This window comes from Nicotiana sylvestris, chromosome 8 (assembly GCF_000393655.2).
Source record: "Nicotiana sylvestris chromosome 8, ASM39365v2, whole genome shotgun sequence".
Taxonomy (NCBI): domain Eukaryota; kingdom Viridiplantae; phylum Streptophyta; class Magnoliopsida; order Solanales; family Solanaceae; genus Nicotiana; species Nicotiana sylvestris.
In genome coordinates, this window is record NC_091064.1 from 128,739,884 (window position 1) to 128,762,143 (window position 22,260).

The following is a 22,260-nucleotide window of genomic DNA, read 5'->3' on the forward strand; positions in this document are numbered from 1 at the left end:
TCTAGGTCCTTTAGTTGATATTTAGCGTCACCCAAGTCGGTTGCATTACGGTTAGTCCTATATAACTTTTATTAACACTTATGCTCTAAGCGAGTCCACCATTATGATACAAGATATTTTATGATAACCATGATCATCATAATTTATAGGTTTTATCCCCATTTTTTCTCGCCTAGTTCTTCCTAGCTAGTGAATATCCATGCACTCTTCAATATGTTACATGGTTTTTTCCCATATTTATTTCATCATGCTCACATATCCGTGGAAAAGTGTGTTCATCGTCATATCACTTAACACTTCTTTGCTTGTAAGATTCTTTTTTATCTCCATCAAGCCCAAATACCCTCTTGGGTTATTATAGCATCACATTTATTTCTCCCGCTCGTTCCGCCTTTCTTAACGTCTTGGAACTTTGGTTAAATCGCAAATTTATAATTAACACATTCTAAAAACTCGCAACCTTCCATATTTGACCTATAGCACTTCCTTAGGTTCCATTGTTCCCTCTAACAAGTATAAAATCCCTTTACAGACATACTCTTAGTTTCTAGGATCATTGACCCTATCATTCACATTTCCATGTATGAAGAATTTACCTTCCACCTTTTTGGGGGTACTAGTGGTCTATCATTAGCATATCCTTTCAGATAATCATGTTATTCATTATCATTTTTCTAGACTACGCATGTCTTCAACAAAATATTCAAACACCAAAGCTACATGGTCTTACTCTTGTTTCATTATATTTAAGTGGCCTCACTATGGCCCTTCCTCCCCCACTTGGGGCAATGTCCCGGATTTCGATACAAGTCTTACATTTAGCAACTTCAGGGACATATGCCTCATGCCTCATGCCTCTATCCCTTATATATATGTTCGACTATTAGGGAGATTTAAGTTACCATGGTATTAACCTCATAAGTTCTCTGCTTTTATTCAGCCACACGAGCTTGGGATTCCAATTCCTCATGTCAGTATCCTTTAGGAGTGTAATATCATTTCGTATACTTCTGGATTTTTATAAAGTTCGTTGTACATGGGTCTTCTCATCGTAGGTTCAATTGACTCTCATTTTATGACTTTTTGTCTCCCGTGAGAGACCTACATGTTTGTCATTACTCTCCTGGTCATGCCTTACATATATCACATGCTTATACAACAGATTTTCTTTTGCACCTTAGGATCATTTACATACTTCTCACACTGCCCAAAGGTGCTATTCAAGCTTACATATCACTTATCAATTCAAAGTTTCTTTGGAGGTGTGTGATCAATTTTAACACTTTTCTCATATAAAGTATGTTTCTGCTACTGTGTACGTATCTCATATATCCGTACAACTTGTTCAACATGATACATGTGCCATCTTCTTAATATTCAGGCAAGGCCTATTGGTCATTCCATATGACAACATTACTTGAAATAGACGAAAGAACGTTTAAACTTATCTTGAATCTCAATGCACGAGTTAGAAGACAATCTTATTGTCAAGCTTTATCGCACGATCTGGAGTGTTGAAGAAGGGTAACATTCCTAAATGTCCATGTAGCCTCCAACTTATAGATACACACCGATAAGAAGGACTATACTATACACAGCTCCGAGACATCCTAGGACACTTTAAAACCTTAGGCTCTGATACCAAGTTTGTCACGCCCCAAAATCCGAGGAGCGCGACTGACGCTCAACCGAGTAACCCCGACTGAGCAAGCCTGTTAGGTTTCATACTACCCAATTTCGTCTTTGAATAAAGAGGAAATGTACACTATTAATCAAATTCTATAAACATGTCATTAACAATTCCATTTCATTTCCATTAACCAATTCGTTCACAATTTTGAAGTTATTACAAGTTTTATACATCATTGCGAAACATCAGTATTTCTACTTTAATTATAATACCCGACACTACCCACAACCTGTCTACGGAGCCTTTAAATACAACTGAAGAATAATATGGAAATGCCGACAACAAGGCTCCGACTATACCTTAAATACGAAGTACATGATAGACAGATGAAACAGGACCCCAAAACGAAGTGGGGCTCACCAAGTTAGTTGAAAGGATGATACGGCACTAGCTGCGACCAACTCTGCCTGCTATAGAAACACCTACATCCATTTAAAGATGTAGCGCCCCCGGCAAAAGGGACGTTAGTGCCATCGAATAGCACTAGTATGTATAACTAAACACCATCTCATTAGAAAGAACAACCATACAAGGACAAAGAAATCATAAGGATTCAACAAAAGCTTTAAACAATCACTACATCATCAAATAAAAGGAATCACATAGCTTTCACATAATTTCCATAGCCTTTAGTTTGGGGCATTTCATATTGTTCATCATTGTTCACAATACCACCGCTAGCTTGAGCGGAGTTCGATCTCGACCCGATCGGCTAGGTTTCCTCACTTGAGACATACTCTTCAATCACAATCTCAGTTTTCTTTTTTTATCCGGGATTCAATATCATCACAATACCACCATGTGTGCACATGGCGTCCGATCTCGGCTCGATCGGCTAGGCCGCATTACCAAGGCGTTTCCCTTTTCCATCAATCATCTCAATTCAATCTTTGTTTTACATATGTTATTTCATAGGCACTTGGGGCCACAACTATCACGTCATATATTTGGCACTAGGCCACATTTCGCATCATTCCAAATTTCAATGTTAGATTTGTAATTTAGGATAATATATGCACACAAGAGCAAATAAAATTATAAACATAGATGAGACTTCACATAGAGGACACAACATATGCAGCTTCAATCTCAATTTAAGGTCTGAGCATTTCAGTACATGATTCATATTCCTTGCACCCTTTCAAGTTATCAATAATAGCACGTTTATCATATTGAGACACATCTTTCACGCATATAAGGTCGCAACCCCAAATTCATGTGAAACAACAATCAACACAACAATTCAACTTTGATCTTACCGTATTCACACAAACAAAAATGGAGCTCAATTTCTAAAAGACGGAGTTTTAGCCATACATACCTTGTTTAAGCTTTCCTTAAGTTACTACGACGTTCCGGAAATTCTAGCAATCCCAATCTACTTGAGACATAACAAAATTGAACACAAATTAGGAATGTATTCATGGTTTCAGCTCATTTGAGCATTTTATCAAACACTAGTTGAGCATCTTGATTTCAAATCTCTTTTACAAGATTTCCTTTATTCCCAAACCCAATCTTTACTTATTTATGTTCAACAATCTTCCCACAAACCTAATTTGTACATGCATGTATACATAATACTATTACACCCAAGAATCATACCTCAATAACCCATCTCACAATCTCTACAACACCAACACAACCTAGGTTAGGCACCTATGGCTTCCAATCACCATTCCATGAGTTACAATACTTAATTCATACTCATATTTCCATAATAACTCCATATATGTAAGTCTAAGGGTAAAAAATTACCTCTTGTAGACCAAATCTTTAAAGACAACTTTTGGGATGTTTTTGAGATTTTGAAGAAATCCTATGAAATCCAATCAAAACCATGTTTTAACTAGTGATTGAGAAGTGAAATCACCATGAAAACACACTTAAAAACTCACCTTAGGTGTGCAATTGGATGCCTTGGCCGGATTGGGGATGGAGAGGATGCCCTAGTCTTGAAAAATTACTTAAATCCTCTCATTTCCCGTCCTTAGGTGTATTTAGAGGTTTGCTACTAGTGTGCCCGCGCTCACGAGGCAGAATACTTCTCAATATGCTCGGCCGCGCACCTGGGCGCGCATATGACACATGCCTAGTAAAATGGTCGTAACTTTCTGTATACACCTCCAAATGATGAACGGTTTGTTGCGTCAGAAACTAGACTCAAAGAACTTTAATTTGATAGGTTGTGCATCACACAAAACCTTATATAACTGGAGATATGATTGTCCAAAATGAGGTTTTGTGCGTACTCATTCACAACTTTAGTCCATTATGAAATTTTCTAACTTGGCTTACAGTTAGGCCTCTCCTTAGACTCCAAATCACTTATAATATGCCTCATACACTTATTATCATATCCAATTGATATCCATCATGTTAATAGCACATAAAATATTATAATTAGCCTACATGACATCTCGAAATCCTAAATTACTTAGCAAACAATTTTCCGGGGCCTTACAGATAGTCTTGAGCCGGAAAGAAAATGGTGGGGGTAAATTTTACAACATAGGTGGACGGGAGGGTATTACTGTACCAACCCTAATAGTCTAGGGGCAGTTCTAACCATTTCCGTAGAAACAATGGGTCGTTGAAAAACGGAACCGAAGCTTTTGGGTGAAACGAAACTGCCGACAAATATAAGGAGCATTGTAGCATATCACTCAAATTTACTGCCTCTCGTCGATTAATACCCTGACAAAAGGGAGGAAGCGCGCGAAACTAAGAAATCAAGTAAAAGTCCAGAGAAAAGAAAAATATAAACTGTCAAAAAGTAGAAACCTTTTGAGTTTGAAGCAGAAAACAATGGCGAATGAGGGTTTCGACGATGAATGGGACGCAGATTTGATCGACCAGCTCGTCCAAGCCGAAGAGCTTGCCTTATCCGTCGCCACTCGGCAACATTTTCCACCTCCACCCCCACCTCCTCCTCCTCCGCCGCCGCCGCAACCACAACCGCTAGGTCCGCAACCGCACACGGCGATGTTCGCCGACGTTAGCTATTCGCCTCCCCAAGAGTTGTCTCAGAGAGTTCCAGAGTTCTCCAAGGTTTTCAATCAGTCCTCCGATGTCGACACTTTCTCCGCTGCCGCTGGCCGAGTCACTCTCGCTCCTCGCGGGTCCCACACTGCTAAAGAAGAAGAAATTGATAATTTGAAGGTTAGATAATAATATCATAATACTATAATATGTTCTTTCGCCAGTCCATTTTTGTATTCTATAATGTTCTTTGAATAGATTGGTTCTGTAGTCATTTTGCTAAATGTCTTATTGATATTCTGGTTTTTTTAATTGCAGAAGGAGCTCGATCGAATTTCAAAACAGTGGAATTTTCTGGTAAGCCATATGTGTGGTGGTGGGTTTATGATTTAAGTTGTGCTCAAATACATTTCTGATGAAAATTCCCGGTAGGTAATGATCTTTTGCACCGCTTCAGGAGCAAGAGTGCATTGAGTTAAGAAGGGAAAAAGAGAAGAAAGAGAAGGAGCACAAGCTTGCTCTTTCGAAGAATGTGAATGTGTAAGTGCTTAGTAGAATTTGTGTTTGACAGTTAGTTGCAAAATTTGAATGTGGTGCTTCTTCTTCTAGAGCAAACCTGTATCTGACACATAATAAAAAGCTGACCATAATTCTTCGAGGTTAATGTGTTTACCACATAAGATAATAAGGTGATAGCCTGATCTGACAAGCAATAAGTAGACATATTTTTTATTACTTGAGTTAACAAGATTCCCTTTCTTTGAAAATTACATGAACAAATCTTACAAGTTCTTCTTAGCCTATATTTTTCATAATGCTATTGCTTAGAACTATCCTTTTAGTCTAATTTTCATTGCAAGTTATGTTAATTTTTTTGTTTCTATGTTACTTAGACTTTAGCTAGTTAAACTGTACTACTGCCATAGTACCTAAATGGAGGTGAATTCAGACTAAAAAAGAAGTTACTTTTAATAACCTTTTTAGCTTTGTAAAAGGAAAATTTGTCATTTCCTCTCCCCTTTTCGTCCTGCAAACAACCTCTTATCGTTTTGACAATATCCAATCTCTTTACCACATTTGACGGGGTACGTGACAAAGAAGTATAATGCATGGATGTATTTCAGAGGGCAGAAATTTACATATTATCTCAAAATTTTAATGTAATACTAAAGATGTTAAGAGCAAAAATATAAGAAATATACACATTAAGGGTACAATATATCTTGAAGAACAGAATACATAAATTTTTTAATTTCTTTTACAAATGTTTTGGAAGAAAAGATATCAAATTTATTATCAGAATCAGTAACATCTTTCTATAAGAATTTTTTGATCAAATGGCACAAAGATTCTTTCTTTTTAACAAACCATGTTCACATGTGTACGACCTACTGCTAGTTGACGATTTGAGTGCCAAACCTTTTGCAACTATACTGGTCCTTTTGAAATTTTTGGGGAAAAATGCATATATTGCTTGTTCAGGGAACTCTGTGATGCAACATCATTCTCTTTCTCATGCTTTTTGGTGAAATTTTTAACTTCTCAGTTAGACTCTAAAAGGAAAATAGAAGAGTTTCAGCTAAGTTTGCTTCTTGCTGTGTGTAAAAGTTGAAGACGTCATAACATTGAAGAAGTTCTTGTCTTTGCTGATATGCCTTCTTTTGAGTTGTATATTTGTTTGCTAATTTCCTTATCTGTTGACATTTGGCTCTTTGCATCTATGTTTTTCTGGAATGAGAATATTTTCTAACTGTTATGATTCTTTGCACTGTGAATGGGATTAATCTCATTTTAAAATTATGGTCTTCTCTTTTGCTCCGTTTCCTACCAGCCTTGAACTCTTGACCTAGTGTTGTGGAGTAAACTCCCTCAACCGCTATGACAAAGAATGGCCAGTAAAATTATGGTCTTCTCTATGTTGCAGAAATACAGATTCGGGTGTCAACATCCAACAAGACCAAAGAAAATCTTTAGAATGCCAAAATGCACGCTCTACGAATGATCATGTTAGCTCCAACACAAAAGTCGGTTAGTTCAAATTGGGATGTGGAAACAAAATCAATCATTGGTTATGGTTCCTGAAAATTAGTTCCTTCCTGTTCTTAAAACTCAACCATTCTTCATTGCCTGTTGAATCATAGGTGCAATATCCTCTAAAGATGTTGGGATCCAAACTGAAAAGCATGATGAATCTATCAGCTTATCAGCGGAAAGCGATTTATCTGCTACTTTTTGCCGTAGAAACAAGTTGTTGGATGTATGGAACTTGTCTAGTGGACAAAGATTAGGAAGGCTTCTCATTTCGAAATTGTATGCAACATGTGAAGTTGATTTCCGTGTCCTTTCTGGATACCTGAACGTGAGTTTTCCCTTAAGGACAAGTTTGGAGTCAAATATTTCTTTGAAGGATAATCTGCAGTACACTCATTCTGGTGAGAGTGCAAAAGTGTCTCATCTTTTCTCTATATTGACCAAGGTATATGAATTAAGTGATATCTCTTTTCACTTTGACTATACTTCACCTTCAGGTTCCTGCTTCTGATTATTTTTGCTTCTCTAGCGTGCATGCTAACAATCATTAACCAAACGATAGATCTGTCTCAATGTCTCAGATTGTTTTTGTATGAATTGGTATTCCTTATCTCTGTTACTCAGTGACTGTTTACCTTCCACTCAACCAGGAAAAAGGAAGTTAAGTAATTGGAATTTTGATTTTTCCTATTTTCACTTGCTTGAACTCTTTACCTCATATTCTACACCTTTGACAATTGCTTTAGTCATGCATTTATCTAAATTAAAGGCAATTGAACTCTTAAGGGACGCAATTAAATGATACTATTATGTTGTGTTGTGTGTAGGAGTCAACTAATGAAGGGTTTCTTGATAAAACTGAAATTAAGTTGAAACTTGCTAAAAATATAAATTAATGTATATTAAAGATTACAACATAATGTTTAGTTTGCTTTACTTTTGATCGTATGACTTTTTTTACAAAGTAATAAATTTCAGTAATAGAAGGGCAAAAACTATGGTAGTGTACAAGAAGTATACCAAAAAGTAGAAAACCTTATAAAAAGACATGATTCTCTACGAATGACTTTCAATCTTTACATATAGGAACCTTGTGGTGCCCCAAAAATAAATAATGGAAAGAGGCTACTCAAGTGTTCTAGATCTTTTTCTACTTCATCTGATACGAACTAATATACGCGGAAGCAAGAAATTGATAAACAAACAACGATCAAGAAAAGATAGCAAATAGATCCAAAATTAGAATGGGAGGGGGAGAGATTTAGAATAAAGAAGGGACAATCTAACAATTAAAATAATATTTAATCAGTAGAATCAATACAAGGAAGAAGAGACATGAACTCATACATGGATCCACACAATCGGATCCATCCAAGCGATGTTCAAAGAGAGATACAAGGTAAAACCCTAACATTAAACTAAACCTAACATAAAGAGAGTTCAACGCTCAAAGTGAATAATCTCTCAATTCATCTCAAGCAATCTACCCTAAAAATGGAAATAAGAAGTTATTTATACTAGGTTGGTATTTGAGCTAACAATGACCCTGTTTACCGTGAAAATGGTAGTAACAATTAAATTTGTTGATGAGACTCTAAAAATACGTGATCTATTTTTGTGCTAGTTGTTAGAGCAGTTGATATGAAGATAAAAGATAAAACGCGAGCTAGAAAAGAGCTGTGACCAAACCGAGGGGTTAGCTATCCGGGCCTCGGGCTGACCGGTGAAAGACCTCGAGGTCGATGCCTGGATTCGGGCTCGAGCTATCGGGGGTAATCGGGGAGGGACTAACAATTAGAGTATAATTAAATGAGGCTCTTTACGGCCAATATCAAGCAATAAATGAAGAACAAGTATGAAAGCAATAAATGAAAGGGGTAGTCTCGAGCGAGTAAGCTAGAGAGAAAAGAGAGAGTTGTTATTGATCTTGTGTAGAATAGTTGGAGCAACAACAGCCCCTTACAAAGTGATGAGGATCCCCTTTATATAGGAGGAGAAATACAACATTGTACAGAATGCATTAATTGTAAAGATACGGAGATGGGACGGCTAGACATGATACCAGACTCTGTCGGTGTTACCTGCTCGCCTTGGGAATTCCCCATCCTCGGTATTGTCGTTAGGTTGAGCGTAAATGAACATCGAGGGAGAGAACTCAACCGCAACCCCACAACCTTGAGGTCTCTATATGACTTCCCGAAACCCCTTAATGACGAGAAATTGAACCTCCGATTTTACCGTATACCGATAGTCTCCGCGTTTCCTGGAATGAAGTAATAGGAAACGATCTTGAGCCGTCGTTCCGAGGACATCATTGCCATGTGATTTTGGATGTGTAATTTCTGCACTAGTCACCACCAATGTCCCAAAAAAGTTACCCTACTCCCATCGCCCACCCTGAATGAAATGTTCCCACCTAACTCTTCCCACCCCTTTAAAATATTCCCTATAGCCGTAGGGAGTGAGACATCTTTTGTCCTCCATCCCCTTCTAAAGCCCCATACTTCTCTGCAGTCACCCCCTTCTAAGAGCATCCACCTCTACTCCAGATCTGTATAGCCACTTTCCTAGTAACGACTAACGCCTTGTTAAAAACTCTTAAATCTTTTATCCCAAGCCGACCACGACATTTTGGTGTAGTGACTCTCCCAATTTGCAATGTGATCTATGTAGCGAACATGAACGTGGGGTTTGATACATAAGTCATCCCAACGAGAGAAAGTTTCAAGTATCTGGTGTCAGTAATCCAAGGTATTGGGGAGATTGATGATGATGACACACATTGTATTGGTGCAGAATGGATGTAATGGAGGCTCGCATCTGGTGTTTTGTGTGGCAAGAATATGCTGCCTAGACTTAAAGGTAAGTTTTACCGAGTGGTGATTAGACCGACAATGTTGTATGGGGCGAAGTGTTGGCCAGTCAAAAACTCCCGCTTCTAGAAGATGTGAGTAGCAAAAATGAGAATGTTGAGATGGATGTGTGGGCATGCCAGGAGAGACAAGATTAAGAATGAAGATATTCGGGACAAGGTGGGAGTGACATCCGTGGTGGACAAGATGCGGGAAGCGAGACTGAGATGGAAAGGGCATGTGAAGAGGAGATGTGCAGATGCCCCAATGAGAAGGTGTGAGAGATTAGCCATGATGGGCCTGAGGAGAGGTAGAGGTAGAGGTAGGCCAAATACGTATTAGGGAGAGGTGATTAGGCAAGATATGGTGCAACTTCAGCTTATCGAGGACGTGAACCTGGATTGGAGAGTGTGGAGGTCAAAAATTAAGGTAGAAGGGTAGTAAGTAATCGAGCATAGCTTTTTACCATACCAATAGTATTAGTATTATTTTTGTTTTCCTATTCTTAGAAATTTGTTATTACATGTTGTTTCTTTAGTTTTGGTCTAAGTTGCTCGGACACGGGTGCGGGTGTCCGACACGGGTGTGGATCTAGAGGTCGGATCCTTCGAGATGTAAATTCTAAGATTCAGGGATACAGATCCTAGTACGGATACGGGTGCGGGGATCCGGCTAAATATAATTCAAAAATACAATAATATCTCTAAATTATGAGAAATTTTGTGGAATACTTATGTATAACTTGTAAAGTGTACATTTCATTTTTATTCTCAAGTTGTTGATACGTAAATGATTGATTTCTTAGATAAGATGTGCTATTTTCTTCAAATTTATCCTAGTTTTGATTCTGATTTTGGAAATCAAATTGTATCTGGTCTCAAATTTTTCTGTCTGTCGTGGTCAAAGTACCCAAAATTATTTGACCAAATCCGGCATGGAACCCATACTTATTAAAATTGTTTGACCAAATCTGAGAACAAAAGTAATTGCGTAAATGGTCTTTAAGTCTCCAGTGTTATACTTATTTCCCCTGGTTCCTGTTGCCAAATGTCATAAATGGCAAATCCACAGCTTCTTGCTAACTGTCATTCTGTGCATTGAATTCCCCTTCCGTTCCACCCAATCATACCACATTTCAGACCCAGAAAAGTCTTCCGTTATATTGAAAGATTTACTTTCCGCATTAAAATAAATAGTATTGTCCATATTATGTTGATCTCAAACCATTTTTTTGGTCAATCAGCAAGATTGAAGAAAAACTCAGTCCCTCCGATGAGCGATCCTGCCTGGAACTGTTGGAAAATGACTTTAGTAACTTACCTCGTAACTCGTGCCTGAGAGCATCTGTTCTCAGTCTTGGCCAGCATTTCTTGCCTTCTCGAATCAACCACTTCATTAGCTAGCAAGTGTTTTTAATAAGGTAGTAATTATTAAGAATGCTTACTATCAAGTGTTTCTCTAATATAATAAAGCCAAAATATAAACAACTAAATGAGTTAAAATATTTACATTTGAAATATGAAGTTCAGTAAATTGGACCTGGATGAGCTGTCAAGTCATATTCACCAGTGCTAGATTAGAGTCATTCAAGCTTTCCCTCACTGACATACAAATCTCTAAACAGCTAAAAGGACTCTTTGCAAACACTGGATTAACAGCGTACCAACCTGACTATGCCTTAATCCACACTAGTTACCTATATGAATCTTTTGCTTTCATTATGTTCTACTTTTTGCAAAATTTGCATAAACTCCCAGAAATTACAATAAACTGAGACAAGCCTTTTCCTACACTCGATCTACACCGTGTTACTTATTATGCAAATACTCTGCATGACTTACCTTATTGTCTTAGTAGGGCTAAACTCTCCTTATTTGTAGCTTTATTTGTGTCTTGTAGATTAATGATGAAATGGTGAGATTGGAAGATTTGTTAGAAGCATTGGTTGGTCTTTGCAGACTTAAAAATGTGCGATTGTAAGCTTATATATTTGTCATTTTTCCTTCTGTTTTAGTTGCTAATGTGGGAATTTACATTTCTAAACATGTAAAACTTTTGGCAGTACTTTATCAAAAACTTTTTATGGCAATTACCATTTCTCTCAGTTAAGTGTCTTGATTAATAATAGTGGTTGCAATACACATGATAAAACTTGTTGAGTAATTCACAGGTCTGTGAAGCTGTTGCCATCTCATATATCTTGAAAGAAAAGGAGAAATTTGAGAAAGCTGGCATCTTACTAAGCACTGTCACGAAATTTTGGATTTAGGAATTACTGATTAAGGCCAAAAGTTTCATAATGATTTTGAGAATCATTAAGTAAGTTATACAGTCACCTTATGAACTTAAAAATGAAAAAGCTTACTTAATTGGTGAGAGTTTTGTGACTATTTCTGAAAATCTTAATAGCAAGTGATCTGATCCTTAGCTTACTAACTGAGAGTGGAATCTATTGTAACTTTCAAGTAGTCTTTGATTGAGGGATAAACCCCGAGTCCGTACTTTCCAGTATTATGCCTACTCCCCTTTCCTCTTTCACGTGGAAAGATATGAACATCCTTGTTGGACCCATGTTTCATCATGGAAATGTGCCTTTCACACTTACAGCGGTTTTGCATCACTGGACAGGCTGCTCCGTGGGATTTTACCTTCTTTGTTCAACCACTTAGGTCCTAATGTTTGTTATACCCCCTTTTTATATGCAACTGAACATCTATGGCAGAATCCTCACCAAACTCCCCCTCAGGAGGATAGATATGGTGATTTGAGTAAGATCCAACGTAAATCCAATTTTTGATTCACTCATGAGGTCCAACACACCATGACGATCCTCACCCCACCCATATATAAGTTAAATAACAGTGATGATCTAGTATCGAGGTTCAAGCCCTTCCCAAAATCACCCAAATTCCCACATAACAAGTGAATTATGGCAAGCAAGAACTACCACAGAAATCACAAGGATGCGAGGTGAGTTATTGGCCAAGGATCGTAGAACTATGCAAACAGCAAAAACTCTAAGAATAAGGGAAATATATAAATATAAGTATGCATTAGTTACCAACGTTTTCCCTTAATAAAAGTACTAAAATAATATATTTTGTTTTAATTTTTATAATTCTTTTGAATTAGTACTGCATGTTATGTTGAAGTAAAAGGGAATTCGTGAAGCCTTCAATTTTATATCATTCTATAGAAGTTAATTGTCAATAGCTTCATAACATTTTTCATTCCATGCAGGTTGCTATAATTCATAGGTCTTTGCATATACTGCAAGAGGTTTTGAATTTCACGTTCACTATGGAAAGAAAATTTGGTAAAAGGTATGTATTCGCTCTTAAATGCATGCTCTGCTGCCTCCATTCTGTTTTTGAGCTATTATCGTGGGTTCTTTTAGCATCCCTGCAGAAGAATCATTTGATTTAACGATCAAAATAAGATAAAAGAAACATTTGATTTAACCTGGGTTTGGCAACTGTTAAACTATACCGCTCGTGCAAGAAGCTTGCATTTGTCTGGATTCATGAGGAGGTTCAAGAAAATATGGGAAACAAGAGTTAGCAGCTACTGACTATCATGCAAACCATTCTCTTCAGTCTTCTGTCCCTTCAAATTTCACGATGAATCTTCCTAAGGCATTTTGTTATTCTCTTGCTAGTGCTAGCTGATAAATCCCCTTTTTTTTTTATGACTGAGAAATCCGTTTGGGGCAGATCCTTTGGACCAGCCGCAGCCTTCGAAACTCGGTGGATAATGGGCCCGCCCCTCTACCCTTCTCTGATAAATCCCTTGTTGGGTTAAAACCCTTGCTTCTGTAACCAGAAAGAAAATAAAGAAAAGGAAAAGTAGGAAAATTGGTCCCTATCTTCTGATCCAGAATTTTCCTTATATGCTTTGATTTGATCTTTCCAGTGTACTGTACCAGGGACAACATTGTGATGGAGGGACCTTCTTGTTGGAATAATTCGTCAGATCTGTATGAATATGGATATCCTGGAACTAGAGGACTGCCCCATGTCCATGATGAGAAAATATTTGATCAAGATCATGCTGATGGCCCGAGATTGGATACTGTTGATACTTATGCCAGGATAGGATTCACCAATTGTGGATCTAGCTGTTTGATATCTTCTCATTTCAACTACTTTCCTCTTTTTGAATTGATGTGCGAAATTATCATGATTCATGAGGTAGAACATGTAAGACTCCAGGCAGTTTCAGTCATGAATCTGATTGTTGCAAGAAGTAATGCGTACTTGGAGAGGGAAAAGTAAGTTCAACACTGCTTTCTCATTAATTTAGGCATATTTTTGGAGCTCTGTGATATGCTTAATCAATATCCTCCTTTATATAGGTATGGGACAGATATACCGTTCCAAAGTATTTCAAAACTATTGAAGAAGGGAGCTCACGTGCATGTAAAGAAGAAAGCGGTGCATCTTCTTCATATGCTACTAAATTGTGAGTGGACATATCTGTTTGGTCACGTGTTGGGTCACATGGTTATATATGAATTTGATGTTATCTGACTCCTGGAAATTCTTCTTAGACTAGCATAATGTACCTCTATGTGTAAAAAGTAGCTTTTACTGCTTGGCTACCACGTCTTGTTATTTATATCATTTTTTCTCTTCCAGGAGTGCCTATACCATCTTATGGACAAAAATACCAACACATTTTTTATGTTTAATTTAAAAAATCATGCACCTTCTCCAAGTTTATTATGGAAGGAAGAATACCAAATTAAATTTTATTGTATGCCCATGCACCACAGTGGTAGTTGTGGTAGATTTCTGTCAACAGTAAGATATATTTTGAAGATGTAAAGGATATTACTGAGATCAAATCCATCTCCAAATCACTATCAGTTTGCTTTTTGCTTTGTGTAATGGTTTTTCTGACTATACTATTCAATAAATAAAGGCCCAAGAGTAATGGCCTCATTCTGTAGCTGTCTCATGGAGGGAGATGGGGGTGGCATGGTTGATACCAATTCCAAGAATACTTCAACCTTTCCCGTAGTCAGTGTGATCTTGGAGAGTTTGGCAGAATGTGTCACCTGCACTGCAAGTAATGCTGAGGTATGTTTAATATATTTTAGCTTTAATTATCCTATCTTCTGCCCATTCCTTATTTCGTATTGTTAGATAATCTCCTTTTGCTTTCATATAAGCAAATATTGCTCCCCCCCCCCTTCTAGCCAGCTTGACCTAACTGTATTGTTTGCTTCAGGCAGTTGTATTCTGAGATGCATTCTTTTGATTAGAATGTTTGTATGCCACCACATACGCACATCTAAATTTTTATAATAGTAGTTTCTCTATCAGATTTTTATAGTAGTTGTTAAGGTTCCACAGAGTACCCTTGAGATCCTGAAACCAATTTGACGTGAGAAATAAAAAATAAAACGAGTTGACTTATGAGATAGATTACTGGTGTTTGCATCGATTATGATGTTGGGCGATCTAATAGAGATAGGGGGCAAAAAGATTCTGAAATTCTAGTGTGATACAGCACAAATAGGACACTAAAATTATTAGTGTTATAAACCAAAACCCCCATGATTTTGGTATAGTGGTAAGAGCACAACATGTGATGTATGGGTTAATCGCACATCAAGGGTTTGAACCCTGCTGCACAAACATGTGGTATTTAAGTAGAGTTGGGTAGAGGGGCAAGCCCATTATGATCCGAGTTTAGAAAGTGGATAAGGATAGAGGGGTGAGCCCATTTATCATCTGAGTTTAGAACCTGGCTCCGCTGGTCCTCAACATATTTCTCAGTTATCAAAAAATATTAGTGTTAATTAAGGCCTACTTGAGGCAGCTTAAACCTTGGAAGCTAAGTAAAGCCAAAGTTGGCCTTTTCACTCATTAGTAACTTAAATGTAGGCACCCTGTTGCTATGTCATGCACTTCAAAGCAACGAGCATTGTCTTAAAGAAGACAACACTAAGCAATAATACAAAAAGCAAATCGATTAATTTTTAAGGGTAGGTTATTACTATACTCCCTCGGTTGAACCTATTTGACTGAGCACGAAGTTTAAGAAAGAATGAAAGTTTTTTGAAACTTGTGGTCTAAAATAATCATTAGATATTTGTGTGGCTATAAATTATCCCATTAAGGGTAAAATGAGAAGTTTAAAATTACATTGTTTTCAAATTTAGAAAAGGTTCATATTCTATTTGAAACGGACTAAAAAGGAAATAAGTTCACTCTGTTTTAAATGGAGGGAGTAAATGATAGTGATCCCAATTAGGAAGTTAGAATTCAAATTTGAAAACAAGTCATTAATCTGAACTACAAACTTAAAACCACATTCCTTATGTCAGTTTGAAATTTAAAATGGTTTTTGAACATAATTCACATGATATTTACTTCAAATATTGAGTATCCTTTTGGTTTTAGGGCTATGTTACTTAAAGGAGTTTGGAGATTCACTTTCCTTTTTATTTTAGGAAGTGATCTTCTTCTTCTTCTTCTTCTTCTTCTTATTATTATTATTATTATTATTATTATTTGTACAGTAAGAAACTTTGGCTAAAAGAGCAAATAGGGAAGCAAAGTTCCTTTTGTGCTTGGCAATGTCTAGAATTAATAACAAGTATGTTTAAATTTAAAACAACCAAAGAAATAGGGAGAGGTTGGTGTTGTTATGTGTTTGTTTGATCTAGGCTCGAGTACAACTTGAATATGCCATATAAAGAGACCACGTCCATGCTTTGTAGGTTGACCTATGTGATCAGAGTATATATTGAAAAGGCTGAATACATATGCAGCCCCTTAAGTAAATATTATTAAGGCAAGTACGAAGATGGTACTGCAAAAACAACTTTCCAACAGTACAGAAATCACCATATAGCAATTAAGTACACCCATCTCACAACAACAATAACAACCCAGTATGATCCCACACGTGGGGTCTGGGGAGGGTAGTGTATACGCAGACCTAACCCCTACCCTGGGGGCTAGAGAGGCTATTTCCAAAAGACCCTTGGCACAAGGAGATGAAAAAGAGGCAATGGAACAGTAACAACATTGGTCAGCGACCTAAAAATCAGAAAAATAAATGGAAAAGGCAATATCGATAATCAGAACAATGGAAAGGTACTAGGAAACCGGAGCAGAAAAATAGTACGAATACAACAAGTACCACTATCAAACTAAAGCAAGAAACTAACAAACTATCCTAATACCCACAACGGAGTAGAAAAACGCTCAACTACCTACTACCATACGACACTAATGCTGGCCCTCCAAACCTTCCTATCAAAGTACACCCATCTCAATGAATCTAAAAAGTGTAAAGAAGTCTTCTACTGTCTCTCTTTACACCATTGACATGGCAGATGCTGTGCTTTCTACTCAATATTTGGTGCGTGGAATTGCAATAAGTCAAGCTCTACCAATGCTTTTGCCGGAATTATACAAAATTTGCCGACAATAAACTTTCACAAGAAAAAGAAGTAAAAAATAAAATTTAAAGAACCACTACTGCCAATTCAATTTTCAAACAAACCACAATGCAACATCTCGGAACCGACCCCAACTCTTCATCTCAACAATGACTCATAGGACCACCAAGATTATAGCTCGTAAAATAGACTCCACCATCCAAGTATTGCCGGCGACATTTTCAGTTTCTTCTTCTTTTTACCATTTTTTTGGCTTCTTCTTCTTTGTCTGGCCATGCTTTTACAGATGTTGGCCCTTTTTTCAAGCCAAATCTGAAATTTTTGTTGTCACAACTGCTTTTCAAAAGAAAATGATCTGCTCCATGGATCTAGTTTTTGACAAGAGAAAGAACAAATGCAACAAAGTAAGAGATAAGTGATAACAAATCCGAAATAATGGATCTTTACAGGATATCTTTCTTTCCGGTCAACATTTTTTTTTCTTCTAAAAAACCATTTTGGCTTTTTTGATGGTGTGTCGTTTTCTAATTGGTTTCATTTTCCACATCAACGGCGAGTAATATTCACGCACAGTAGTTTGTCTAGTATTGTCGAATGTGTTCAATAGAGACAGTTTGGTTCGGGTTCAAGTGTTCAATAGGTATAATCCTTAGTTTAGAAACAATGAAAAATTGGGCAAGTTTAAGGGGCCGCATGTGTATTCAGCCTATTGACAACTTCTAGTTGATCATCATCCCCGTAAGCCAATCCATATCAAGCTGTCTAAAATAGATTCATCATATCTATTTGTTTGTGTCAGAGTTCCGGCTTTGGGATAATATTGTTTCTAAGTATTTGACATCTATATTACGCACTCAGTTACGGGTACGTCTTCGATGCGGGTGTAGGTATCCGGTTCGGTAGGTGCTGATTTTATTAGAATAATTAAAGAATATGCATGAACAACCCATGCCGTGCACACTCAACAGGGGTGCTTCTAGGTCAAAAATCTCGTAACATAGTCTGATATGTAGCAGTTGAAAACCACAATCCTGCTGGTTCTCCTGTCATTCAGGTCTACTGGGGTGCTCATTTCTCCGCAGACAAATAAGAGGGAACAAGCTAAGATTTTTAATCTCCCACCATGGTTTAGGAACTTTGTGAGTCAGGAAGAAGCAGTACTACAAAATTCTTGTTCATGTCATGCATCATCTGCCACATTAATGGAAACATGATCTTCAAGACTAAGAAGAGATAAATTTTTCTCAAGATAAGTCACTCATCCCTATAGGAGTCCACTCGCCAACTGATAGAAGTTGTCAGCTTTATGGCGCGTGCCTAGTTCCTGCCAGTGCATTTTTAGCCATTTCTGAATTCATTTCTTTGTTGGACAAGATTATTTGTATGGAGTGCCTTTTACGCATTAATTTGGCTCTTAAAACTGATCTGCATTATTGCTATCGTATTTAACTTGAATTCTATCTTGAATTTTCCAAGAGTGGAATTTGCCCCTTTCTGCTTTCTGTTACCCTTGATTCTCTAATTTTTCAGGAACTACAGCTTCGGAGGCACACTATAATTTTGCTAGCTTTCTTAGCATCATCAGGAAAATGTGGTGTTGAGATTCTGTTAAATTATAGGCTTCCAAAAGGAAAGGATTTATTTGCAATTATTTTGCAAAGCTTCGTTTGCGATTTGGATCTAGAAGAATCGGATACTGCTCAGCAGGCTGAAGTATTCAAAGAGAGGTATCTTTGGGCACTTAAATGTGTGTTTGAGGTGTATTTTAGTCTTCAAAACATGCATGAAATGGAGTTGCTTTTCACACTCTACTCGTAGCTGCATTGATGTATACTCTATATAGCTGAATATTTCTTCCCATCCACCTTCCTGTGTGCGGAGTCCACCTGAATTCATGGAGTTTCTCATTATTAGTAGTTTTTGTTTTGTCTGTTTCTTTCATTTTCCGGAAAGACCTTGCAGATTCCAAATATATTTTAAATTTGATTTATTTATTTCATGTTCCCAATCTTCTTTTCTATGTGTTCCTATTTGGCAGGACCTTGCTGATGCGAGAGGTACTCATACTCTTGAATAGACTAGTCTCACATCCCAAGTACTCCAGTCATGTTCTGCGGGCATTAACAAACAGTCGAGAGAAAACAACTTTGACTGTTGATGTAACAAGCAGAGTATCCGGTAAGCGCAAGTTCTTGTGGCAGGATGTTAGCATGACTCGGCAGATTAGGGAATCCGAAATCATAGATTTAGCTCAGGTGTTGAGAAGAAGAGTTTTCACGTTTCTTGGAGGCAGCAGCTAATGAAAGAGGCATGAAAACTTGATTGATCCTTGTTAGAAGTGCACTCACGCTTGAAGAACGGCTCATGGAAATATTCGAGTTATGGTACTTGACAGTTGACAGGATTGAGCGTGGAGCAAAGTTGCAGCTTCTATGCTGAGACCATCAGCACTGATCTGTTGAATGTGTTTTTCAGCACAAGCATGCATTTTTCGGTCACCCCACTGTATAAGGTTAGTGTAATTGTAGCATTGTATCAGCTTCTATGTATATATTTTAAACGTATGTTTGTCATTGGCTGAAGAATAATGCTAGCAATCGCATTGAATGTATAATGTTCGTGCTTCGGCGTACTACCTAAACTTGTCATGTTCCAAAGCTCAATTTAATGCACAGATGAAGAAGGATCTACAGTTGAAGTCTTTCTCACACTAACCTGGGATCTACTCGTAATTAACGTGTTTTGGAATATAATGATCTCTGCTCAAAACAGAAATGTAACTCCATTTTGCCTTTGATAGTCAATTGCAAATTTAAGGCCCATTCAGCTTAAAGAATGTTTGTGATAATTATCTACAGTATCATTACAGATCTCCGTGGGTTATTCATTACATAATTCAGACTTTCTGAATTGCAGCTTTTCAAGCATTCCAACTGCTTTTGTGATTCGAAAAATCTTGTGATGAATTGTCGTACATCTACATCGAGAACCTTTAACAAACACCAAAACAGAACAAAGCCTTTGAAGGAAAATATATTTAATTTAATGATGCAATTGAACATCCTCAAGGTTGTATACTTGTTATGAAGATGATGGTGTATTGTTATGGTTTTAAGGTTTCGATGAAAGATATTTAGCATAAGATGGTGGATAGTCATATTATAAGCCTCCAGTCACAAGTACGTCTTCTTGGATTAAGCTTCTATAGATGAGTTAATTGGGGTAGTTTTAAAGTATCGTTTCTTCCTTGACTTTCATGAATCCTTCTGGAGAAATGCTATAGTTCAAAAAGACAATGCTTTAGGTTATTAGACAAAACTTTAACTTGCAAGCCACGTTCCCAGGCCAAATGAAATAGGTTCGTTCTTAGAGCCAAAACGTGATGACCCAAAGGGTCATCTTGTGTTGTAGAATTCGAATCTGGGTTTCGAGGCCTTGAAAACCTCATTTTTTTCTCCTCGATTTGCGTGTGCAGTTCGGACGTGTTTCCGTAGTAAAATATGGGACTTGGGCGTACGCCCGGAATCGAATTCGGAGGTCCGTAGCCCGAGAAAAGAATTTTAAAAAAAAATTGTTTGTTGGAAAATATAAAGGTCTTTAGAAGTTGAATAGTGTTGGAACTTGATGGTATTGGGCCCGTATTTTGGTTTCGGAGCCCGGTACAGGTCCGTTATAATAATTAAGCCTTATCTGTAAAATTTGGTAAGAATCGGAGTTGATTTGACATGATTCGGACGTCCGGTTGTGAACATAGTAAATTTAAAGTGTTCTTGAGGAAAATCATGAGTTTGAGGTTAAATTCGTAGTTGTTGATGTTATTTTGATGATTTGATCGTACGAGCAAGTCCATATGGTGTTTTTAGACTTGCGTGCATGTTTGGTTTGGAGCCCCGAGAGCTCGGGTAAGTTTTGGTTAGGCCACGGAGTGATTTTGCACTTAGGGAATTTGCTGGTATGCTTCAGCAAAGTTGCAGGCCTCTAATTGCGAGATCAAGCTTCGCATTTGCGAGCTTGACAGGCTTGGCAATTGCGAGGCTTCCATCACAAATGCGAAGGAAGCTGGGCATGTTCGCAATTACGAATTTTTCTTCGCATTTGCGAAGTCATCAGGGCAGGGGGGACTTCACATTTGCGACCAAATGGTCGAATTTGCGACAGCAGAAATGCGAAGCTCCAGTCGCAATTATGACATCTGCAGTTGATATGTTTGGACTTAGACGGGATTTTCACTTCATTCTTCAAAATTTCAAGACCTAAATTCCAAAGGACGATTTTCCTAGAGCAAGTTCTTCCCCAAATCATAGGTAAATGAATCTTAACTCTTATTCTTCAATCTATTTCATCTTTTTACATGATTTCACTTCAAAATTTAGGGGTTTTCATGGGAAATTGGGTGTTCTTGGATAAAAATTAGGATTTTCGAATTTTGGGGACTTGGACCTCAATTAGAGGTCGGATTTCAAAACCAATTGCATATTTGGGTTCGTGGGTGAATGAGTAGTCGGGTTTTGGTTTGAACTTCGAGTTTTGACCAAGTGGGCTCGAGGTCGATTTTTGACTTTTTGGGGAAAACATTGGGAAATCTATATTCATGCATTAGAATTGATTTATTTGGCATACATTGATATTATTAAGTAATTTATGACTAGATACGAGCGAATTGGAAGTGGAACCGAGAGGTAAAACGGTAATTGAGGCTTGACTTTTGGCCGTGGAATTGAGGTAAGTATTTGGTCTAAGCTTAGCTTGAGAGAATATGTATTGTGGTCTTATTTGCTACGTGTTAGTGTTGAGTATGACGTATAGGTGTGGTGACGAGTATTTATATGTTGGTGTCAAGCATGCCCGTGGGTCTTATACCATGATTGTTGTGACTCTTATTATGTACTGTCCATGCTTAAATTGATGATTATCATTGGTGAAAAAGACTTATGATAATTTCTTGGTAATTGACCATTGTTGAGTATTGGCTCAAGTTGAGATTTATTTTGTGAAGTAACTGTTGGAATGAGATTGGTTATAGCTGATTCCCTTGCCGAGATGTATTTGTTTCTATTGTTGATTCCCTTGCTAGGATGTATTGTTTCTATTGTTTGGGTGAGGAAGAGTGTAAAGCACGAAAGGTGATGCCGTGCATGATATTCTGAGTGAGTGTTAATGCACGAAGGGTGATGCCGTGCCGATATTGTGAGTGTTAACGCACGAAAGGTGATGTCGTGCCATGATTTGAGAGCTAATGCACGAAGGGTGATGTTGTGCCATGATTATGAGAGTTAATGCATGAAGGG

The 22,260-nt window shown here is 37.5% G+C and overlaps 1 protein-coding gene across 2 annotated transcripts; it reads left to right on the forward strand.

The window, feature by feature from the left end:
* The first annotated feature begins 4,386 nt into the window (after positions 1-4,386).
* LOC104237220 (protein SENSITIVE TO UV 2) lies at positions 4,387-19,788 on the forward strand. 2 transcript variants are annotated; one of them, XM_009791331.2, is made up of 12 exons: positions 4,387-4,852; positions 4,991-5,029; positions 5,130-5,212; positions 6,597-6,700; positions 6,814-7,148; positions 11,455-11,523; positions 12,796-12,878; positions 13,481-13,825; positions 13,910-14,016; positions 14,479-14,636; positions 18,503-18,699; positions 19,011-19,788. In XM_009791331.2, exons 1-12 carry the CDS (start codon positions 4,499-4,501, stop codon positions 19,270-19,272), a joined length of 2,136 nt encoding a protein of 711 aa, XP_009789633.1. In that variant the 5' UTR covers positions 4,387-4,498; the 3' UTR covers positions 19,273-19,788. The 2 variants fall into 2 exon arrangements, with proteins under 2 accessions (XP_009789633.1, XP_009789634.1); XM_009791332.2 differs by lacking the exon at positions 11,455-11,523.
* Positions 19,789-22,260: the final 2,472 nt, after the last annotated feature.